The 8,953-nt window shown below is 54.7% G+C and overlaps 3 protein-coding genes across 3 annotated transcripts; all 3 read left to right on the top strand.

The window, feature by feature from the left end:
• Positions 1-3,674: 3,674 nt before the first annotated feature.
• On the top strand, positions 3,675-5,539 carry L226DRAFT_474058 (DNA/RNA polymerase; the record flags this gene model as incomplete). Its single annotated transcript, XM_067676553.1, has 2 exons — positions 3,675-4,351; positions 5,401-5,539. Coding segments are annotated over 2 exons (816 nt in total), but the record flags the coding sequence as incomplete, so codon positions are not given.
• Positions 5,540-6,403: 864 nt separating this feature from the next.
• L226DRAFT_474052 (uncharacterized protein) lies at positions 6,404-6,985 on the top strand (the record flags this gene model as incomplete). The annotated part of the gene is made up of 1 exon (XM_067676552.1): positions 6,404-6,985. The coding sequence occupies one exon, from the start codon at positions 6,404-6,406 to the stop codon at positions 6,983-6,985; it is 582 nt and encodes a 193-aa protein (XP_067528590.1).
• Positions 6,986-7,600: 615 nt separating this feature from the next.
• Positions 7,601-8,446, top strand: L226DRAFT_474067 (uncharacterized protein; the record flags this gene model as incomplete). Its single annotated transcript, XM_067676555.1, has 1 exon — positions 7,601-8,446. The coding sequence occupies one exon, from the start codon at positions 7,601-7,603 to the stop codon at positions 8,444-8,446; it is 846 nt and encodes a 281-aa protein (XP_067528589.1).
• Between the last annotated feature and the right edge of the window lie 507 nt (positions 8,447-8,953).

Raw genomic sequence — 8,953 nt, 5'->3', positions numbered from 1 at the left:
CTACTTGCCTATGAGTGAAACCGCAAACTGGTCAGCCAAATTGATACTGCATAGAGCACACTCTGGCCAAGCCTGATCAGCTCTCAGAGCTGCCCAGAGCTGAGCAGGCAAACCTGAGAGCTGGCACGCTCAGAAACCTTGGCCTCAGAGCTGCACAGGCAAACCTGATAGCTCTGGCGCTCTGAGAAGCCTGGGGCGCTTTGGGGCGCTCTAGAGCAACTCAGAGACGCTCAGGCTTAGATGTCTTTTTCCCGATGCACCTCCGATGATCAAAACTTCAGTCCACAACTGGACTTTCCCCACAACACCACTCTAGCGTACTACATTCTACCTTTCCTCCTGCATGTGCTTCACTTGCTGAGTATCTGCTCATACTCATGGCTGTGCAAAGCAAATCTTCTGCGCACTTGCGCACACAAATCATCTTTGCACATGGCTCTTGCTTTCGTTCATCATCCTCCACCACCATGGTCCACACAGTAAGCTTCCTCACTCACATTCTTGTTGCTTGACCAATGATTTACAGGTCCGTTTCATCATGGCTGTCCATTTCGGCTCTGACGGCCAGCCCAAGCTCAAGTCTGTACCCATGCATACCTATGCTGGTTGTGGGTATGATATCTGTAGCCTCTCTATCTTCCCCTCCCCCCTCCCCACCCACGTTGTGTGCGCCACCTTCATTCGCGCAGGCAGGACATTCACTGTCCACTTTCCACCCATCCCTCGCTGCATGGCTGAAAGTGTTGCACACGAAGTATGACTGACACTAAGTCACAGTGTCATGCGGACATTCAGGAATGAGGAGGACACCCAGCCTTGCATCCGGAACATGATAACACATGAAGATCATCCTGTCCTCATACGCAACCAGGAAGTTGGGAATGCCCACTTGTATACTATTTCCTGACCTCCTACACCCCCTTCCGACTTCTCCGACGTACACTTCAAGCTCTACGTGCAAGGACCCTCTGATGAGGATGTCACCTCGAATGAAGTTTCGATCATTTCAGATCTCTTCTACTCTCCTTCCAGTTAGCCTGTTGTCGATCATGGCCCCGCACGGCCAGACACAGCATTTGCCATCCTCCCCTTCGACAAGACCATGTCTCTTCTATCAGAAGGTACGACTACAACTCTGTGCACCGATACTCTCAGCGAGAGTGACACTCTTCGCTCGGGTGAATCCGAGCAGGAAGTGTATCTGTTGCGGGGGCCTGGTCAACCATACAATTTTGATGATCAGGAGATTTGGGCTGACGACCTCTCCAATTTAGTCATCGAGACTGGTTGTAACGGACGCGACACGTCCGTCACATGATCCTCATGGCCAATCTTAGATAGTGGTGTTGTACTTACCTTTCATGTACTTCCTCTCGCGTTCCTGCACACGGACCTTCGTATATAGTCTTGTAGCCGCCGACCTTGTATTCCTGCTGAACCAATGCCGTTTCGAGGCCCCTCGGCCCTCTGTTTCTCATCTGTCTGTGTCCGCGCTCCGCTCAGCTTCTCGCTCTCGCCCTCGACCTGATGCTCGCCCGTTACAGTTTGGTTCAGCCCAAACCTTTCAGAGCGCTCTGTTCCTCGTTCCCAGCATAAGCTTCGTCCCTCGTCACCTGTCCTTTTGTTTTTCCCCCGCCTTTCACCCACGCCATGGAAGGATCTGATGCGTTCTCGACAGGAGCCTGGAGCTCCATCAACTCCCCTTATCCCCAACCCTCATCGCAATCCGACCAACCCATCGACTCTCAACAACCCGGGCTCGATTTCCAGTACCCAAACCCCCCAGTCTCAGACCCCAGTCCTCACTCCGTTCACGATGACCCCACCACCGGCGATGTTATGCGCAAGCTCTTCCACGCTGTCATCGCCGTCGGAAACAGCACGCAAGAGCAACAACACTTCCAAGAGCGTCAAGCAAGCCTGCTTGGAGACCTGGAGGATCAGCTTCGCGAGACCCGTGAGGAGCTCGCGTGTCTTCGCGCGCAGCCTCAACCACCCGTGGGTCAGCCAATGAATGTCAGCGCTGCTCACCCTGCTCGCGCGCCGTCGATCAAGCTTCAAGAACCTCGCAAGTTCAATGGGCAGTCCTCACAAGTTCGCCCTTTCCTCGATGACATCAACACCGCGATTGCCCTTCAAGGCGACGCCTTCCAGAATGACTCTCAGAAGGTTAAGTATATGGCCTATTATCTCAACGATGGCGCACCCAAGCTCTGGCTCCACTCCATCGAGATCTCGCAGCCCATGCTACTCTGGAACTACGCCGGCTTCGTCGACGTGTTTATCGCACGCTTCAAAGAGCAAGACCTTCCCCGCAAGTACCGCGCGAAGCTCGAGGCTTTGGAGCAGCATGGAACCGCTGCCGCCTATGCTAACACTTTTCAGGAATACCTTTCGTACCTCAATTGGACCAACGAGAACCTCAAGATCCAGCGTTTTGACAACGGCCTCAAGCCTGAGCTCCAGCGCGAGCTGATCCGCGAGACGCATCCTTCAACGCTGCAAGCTTGGATTCCGAAGGTCATCAACACTGACAATCGCCTTCGCGCATGGGAGGATAGTGTCAAGGGTCGCAAAGGTAAGTCATCCGCTTTGTCCAGTTCTTGTCATTCCGAGCGTTCTGGCACGACGCGCACCCATGTTCCCAACCCTGCGCCTGCGCCTGCTCCTCCTGCTCCTCCTGCAGGCATCTCGAATGATGTCGTCCTGATGGAGATCAATGCCATGCATCACGGCCCGATCTCTCAGGTCGAGCGTCAGCGACGCATGGACAACAATTTGTGTCTTTATTGCGGCAAGCCTGGACACCGCCGTCTTGAGTGTCCGACGTGTCAGGCCAATGAAGCCGTGCATGCTCGCGCTAAGGCTGCTCCTCAGGGAAAAGCCTAGCCGAGAGCTCCACAACTAAGTCCCCGGAGCTCTCAGCATCTACAGGGATTCAGGCCCCTGCGCCGGGGGCTCCGTTGCACGTCCGTTTAAACAACGGCATGTGGATACCTGCGCCTGCTGGTGCCCCACATTACCGTCTCTCTTCGCACGTCCACGGCTCGCAAGAGTCATCGGACCATTTGTTCATCCCCATCACACTCCACTTTAAAAACAGAAAATCCATTCGGACTTTTGCGCTCGTCGACAGCGGTGCAACTGCATCTTGCATATCTCAGTCTTTTGCCGACAGGCATCACCTTCCCCGCCGTCTCAAGGATGTGCCAGTTCCAATTCACACAGTTGATGACCGCCCGATCGCGACGGGTTTGGTCACTCACGACGTTGTCACGTCTCTTTCTGTTAATGAACACTCTGAATTTATGTCTCTCGGTCTCGTCTCTGTCCCATATCCTGTTATTCTTGGCTTAGACTGGCTCACTCGCCACAACCCGTCTGTGGATTGGGCCAAGCGTAAGCTTGCCTTTTCCTGCTGTGAAATTAATCCGCATGCTCCTGTCTCGGTTTTTGGCCACGGCTATGGTCTAGTGTGACCGCTGTCGCCCTCCTCGTCTCTGTTGTCCTGTGCTGCTACGCACATTGGACTTGGTCTTGGCCCCCGCGGCAAGACCCTCCAGCCCGCTCTCCCGGATGGCATTGTACGAACTGATCACTCGTCCTGCCTCCCTGCTCCCCATCATATCTCGTTCCTGTTCTCGTCTGTTTCGCCCTGGTACTTGCCGCGTCTCATGTCCCAACCTGGCTGCGGTCAGACCGGGCTGAGCGCTGTTACTACTCACAGCATTCTCCGACCCAGATTCCCGTCCTCTGCGAGCACGTCTCAACCTGGCCGCGGTCAGCCCGAGCATGTCTCTGCAACCTCCACCGGCGCATCTCATCCTGGCTGCGGTCAGACAGAGTGCGACCCGACTCCGACCCCGTCCCTCAATGTCAAGTTCATCAACTCCGCCCGCTTCCGCAAGTTTGCGTGTAACAACCCATGCACTGCTCTCTGGTACCACCCCGAAGGCTCTCGCGGCTACTCTGTCGCGGCTGCAACCTTTGGAAGCACGCCGTTGACTGCCACAGAGTCATCTTCACTGCCTTCTGACTCCTCTCCACCCACTGCACCTCCGCCCAAGCCTCCACCGGCCGATGACTTCCTCCAGCATGTTCCAGAGAAGTACCATGACCTTGCGTCAGTCTTCTCGCCGGTCGAGGTCGACCAGCTCCCTCCTCATCGACCTGGTTTTGACGCCGCAATTGAGCTCGAGGATGGGAAGTCGCCGCCCTTCGGCCCACTCTACCACCTATCGCAGCAAGAGCGTGAGGTCCTGTTCAATTATGTTGAGACTAACCTTCGCAAAGGCTTCATCTGCAGGTCTTCCTCAGCTGCTGCTTCGCCCGTGCTTTTCGTGCGCAAGAAGTCTGGCGAGCTTCGACTCCATCAGGAAAAACCTCCCATCCTAATGAGTGATAAATTAGTACGCAAGCCGAGATAATACTACTAATGCCAACTAAGTGACCGGCGTGTCGACTTTTCCTGTTTGTGAGGCAGGGAAATGTTACCACGATGAGAGATTACCCAGACATGTAATATGTAGTCTGGAATTTCCACAGGAAGTCGCGTACGAGGTGTGGGTCGTACATTGGGAGGTCCTGTACCATAAGCCCAAGTCATCGGGATGGAGATTCTGACCTGCCCTAAATTGGTGGAGGGCGCCCGGATAGGAAGCGCCTACCAAATTTCTTCCACACGTTCTGTGGCCACCTCTGTTCCTCTTCCGATATGACTGCGAGCTCTTCTTGAGGCCTGTTATCTGACTCTCAGCTGGGTTCTGTAGGCTTCTGGGCTCGCTGTCAGCTGTGTTCTGCTTTCCGCCAGCTCTTTGCTCTCTGTTGACTTGGAGGATCTCTGCGTAGCTTGTCGGAACTCAAGTCTCAGGCTCCATGTCTAGGATTGGACGACGAAATGTGGTTCTTTCGCCGGTAGATCTAGTAAGTACTCCTCACTTCCATACCCGCCAGATATGCTGCAAGTGTCAGTGTCATGCTCGCTCGTCTCTACGCTCTATCATAGGGGAACCCTCTTGAATGTGAGTACTCTCTGCTCGTATAATATGTTCGACGACATGGTGTTCATACATATCACAGGATGACACAGCGGCAGCGATGTAGTCGTTGACGAGTGCCATGCCACACTACATGCTGGGAGGGTTACCGTAGCGTAGTTAGGATGCCTCATGTATCTTGCTCGATGTACCATTTGATAGACGACAATATAGTGCATTTTCTCTCCTCTAACAACTCCTCTTGCCACGAAAACCAATGTGAATAACGGCTCCGTTGGTTCTGTCTAATCGCACACTAATGCCCGTATAACGGCTCTCATTATAAAGGGACCTCGTGTATTAGTATAATTCGATAATCCCTTCTAAAACCCATAATTATGACCAATTAGAGCCGGTTAGTAAGGGAGGTTTTTCCTGATGTCTGCGTTGACTATCGCGGTCTCAACGCTATCACCAAGAAGAACCGGTATCCGCTGCCTCTCATCGACGATCTCCTTGACCGCGTACAAGGCTGCAAGGTGTTCTCAGTGCTCGACCTGAAGAACGCCTTCAACCTCATCCGCATACGCGAGGGCAACAAGTGGAAGACAGCATTCCGCACCCATCTTGGCCTCTTTGAGTATACCGTCATGCCCTTTGGTCTTACTAACGCTCCTGGCATTTTTCAGGCTTTCATTCAAGACACGCTGGGTGACCTTTTGGACGTCGTATGCGTCGTCTACATTGATGATGTTCTAATCTTTTCGCATTCACAGGAAGAGCACGATCATTATGTCCGTCTCGTCCTTGAGCGGCTGCGCGATGCTGGTCTATTCGCCAATGCGAGCAAGTGCACTTTCGACCAGTCTGAGGTCGAATACCTTGGCTACCTGCTCGGCTCCGACGGCATCAAGATGCACCCTCGCAAGCTTGAGACTGTTGCTGACTGGCCTGCGCCAGCATCCATCAAGGATGTACAGTCCTTCCTTGGGTTTACTAACTTCTATCGCAGGTTTATCGACAACTACGCGCGCATCGTTGTGCCGCTCAATGCGCTCACCAAGAAGACAGCCAAGGCTGGCCCCTTCATCCTCACGCCTGAGGCTGCTAGCGCATTCGACTTGCTCAAGCTCGCGTTCCTGTCGCAGCCTGTCCTCCGGCACTACGACCCTTCACTCCCCTGCACCCTTGTCACTGATGCCTCCGACTTCGCCATTGCCGGTGTCCTTCACCAGCCAGACCCTAACAGTTTCCTTCATCCCGTTGCATACTTCTCTCGCAAGCTCTCGCCTGCTGAGATCAACTATGAAGTATACGACAAGGAGCTCCTCGCCATCGTCGAGTCCTTCCGTGACATGCGCGCCTGGGTCATTGGCACGGACGTCCTGGTTGCTGTGGTCTCCGATCACAGAAATCTTGAGTATTTCATGTCTTCTCGTGTTCTTAACCGTCGCCAAGCGCGATGGTCTATGTTCCTTTCTGAGTTCAACTTTCGTCTTGACTACGCGCCAGGGCTCAAGAACCCTGCTGATGCACCCTCGAGGCGTCGCGACTTCGCGCCTCGAGAGGGGGATGACGTCCTCCTCGAAAATCAAAAAGTTTTGCTGACTCCCCTGCACACAGAACGTCTCTCTAGGTCTTCAGACGCTTCGTCTGCTCCCCTCAAGATTTCAGCATTTACAACACTCACCGCTGACAGTTCAGACCTTCAGTCACGTTTTAACGATGTGATTGGAGCTGACACTGTTTGGCGTGAGGCTGTCGCTCATGACGACCCCGACTTCAAGCTAGAAGGCAACCTCGTTTTCCACAAGGACCGCCTCTACGTTCCACCGTCGCTCCGGCCAGACATCGTCCATTCACGACATGACGCAGTCGCTGCAGGCCACCCAGGTCGTGCTCGCACTCTCGACTTGCTCCAGCGCGATTACTCGTGGCCCGGCATAGTCACATTTGTCTGCAACTACGTCAAGGCTTGCGACACGTGCAACCGCACCAAGAACCTCTGACACAAGCCCTATGGCTTGCTCCAGCCCCTCGATATCCCCAACCGGCCCTGGAAGTCCGTCTCAATGGATTTCATTGTGAAGCTCCCCAAGTCGCACCGTTACGACTCGATCCTTGTCGTCTGTGACCGGCTGTGCTATGCACACTTCATCCCTTGCAATGAAGCGATAGATGCGCAGGGCCTCGCCTGGCTCTACCTCGACCGCATCTTCCGCTACCACGGACTTCTAGACTCCATAGTCTCGGATCGCGGTTCGACTTTTGTTTCTAACTTTTGGAAAGAATTTATGTCGCTTGTTGGTACTGAACTCCGTCACTCCACAGCTTATCATCCTCAGACCAACGGCCTCACAGAGCGTACCAACCAGATGCTTGAGACATACCTCCGCGGTTATGTCTCCTACCAGCAAGATGACTGGGTCGACTACCTCCCGCTTGCCGAGTTCTCATTCAACAACCTCGCGAGCGAGTCGACCAGGCAGTTGCCCTTCTTCTCCAACTATGCCTACCATCCCTCCTTTAACCCTCGCATCTCTGACAACTCCACCGTCCCTGCTTCAGCTGACCTCGTTGCGTGACTTGCACGCCTTCATGACGAGTTGCGTGCGCAGCTCAAGATGGCTCAGCAGCGACAAGCCCGCTACTACAACCAGCGTGTTCAAGATAGCCCCCAGTACGAGCCTGGACAGCTCGTCTGGCTGCTCCGTCGTCACATCAAGACCACATGTCCATCTGACAAGCTCGACCACCATCGGCTGGGCCCCTTTCCCATTGACCGTGCCATCTCTGATACCGTATACAAGCTTCGTCTCCCTTCCTACCTCTCTCACCTCCATCCTGTCTTCCACGTTTCCCTCCTGGAACCCCATCACGCTCATTCCTCGACCAACATCCTTCCTCTTCCCTTCACCCTTGACCCGGACGACTCACCTCCTCGTGAAGTCCATTCCATCGTCGATGCTCGTAGGCTCGGCCAACGCTACGAGTATCTCGTGCGCTGGAAAGGACTGTCCTCCGATGAGGACTCCTGGGTTCCTCTTTCCAATATCCCTACTACTGCCAACGAGATGATCGAGCGATTTCATCGCCGTCATCCTCGCGCTCCTCACCCTCCTTTACCCTTGCTACATCATGATGCCCACTCCGCGTTTGAAGCTACTGATGATTCTTCTCCTTCTGCTCTACAGGTCCCCGACGCCGCTCCGCCCTCTGCACTTCCTGCATCCTCCGCTGCTCCCGCGTCTTCCGCTCCGGCATCCTCCGCACCTCCGGCATCCTCCGCACCTCCGGCATCCTCTGCTCCTACCGCTGCCTCCACACCCTCTGCACCTGCCCGCCGCCGCAGCGCTGCTGTCCCTCGCGCTGCTCCACGCGCCCCGTCTCCGCGTCCCATCCGCGTCAATCCTCGTGTCTTGTACACGCCGCCGTCGCAGACAACGCTCCGTTCCGGACGCGTCTCATGACCGCCGCCACGCCCAGATGCATGATTGCCTAGATGGAATGGCCAGGGGTTGCGTGGGTTTGTGGTCGCACATCCTGAACGTCGATTGCTCATATGCTAGGGATCGCGCTCTTGATGTCGTGCTCTCCCTTGAGGAGGAGGTAATGTAACGGACGCGACGCGTCTGTCACATGATCCTCATGGCCAATCTTAGATAGTGGTGTCGTACTTACCTTTCATGTACTTCCTCTCGTGTTCCGTAGCCCGACGTACCTGCGCACGGACCTTCGTATATAGTCTTGTAGCCGCCGACCTTGTATTCCTGCTGAACCAACGCCGTTTCGAGGCCCCTTGGCCCTCTGTTTCTCATCTGTCTGTGTCCGCACTCCGCTCAGCTTCTCGCTCTCGCCCTCGACCTGACGCTCGCCCATTACACTGGTGACCACCAGATGGTCATTGGTATGCAACCCCAGTATGAGGACGACGAGGAAGACTGGTTATTGGGAATCCTCCTCAACGATGAGGAGGA

The sequence above is a fragment of the Lentinus tigrinus genome, assembly GCF_003813185.1.
Source record: "Lentinus tigrinus ALCF2SS1-7 unplaced genomic scaffold L226scaffold_77, whole genome shotgun sequence".
NCBI classification, from domain to species: Eukaryota; Fungi; Basidiomycota; class Agaricomycetes; order Polyporales; family Polyporaceae; genus Lentinus; species Lentinus tigrinus.
Note: the sequence above shows the minus strand (reverse complement) of the source record. Positions and strands in the feature narration are given on the sequence as shown.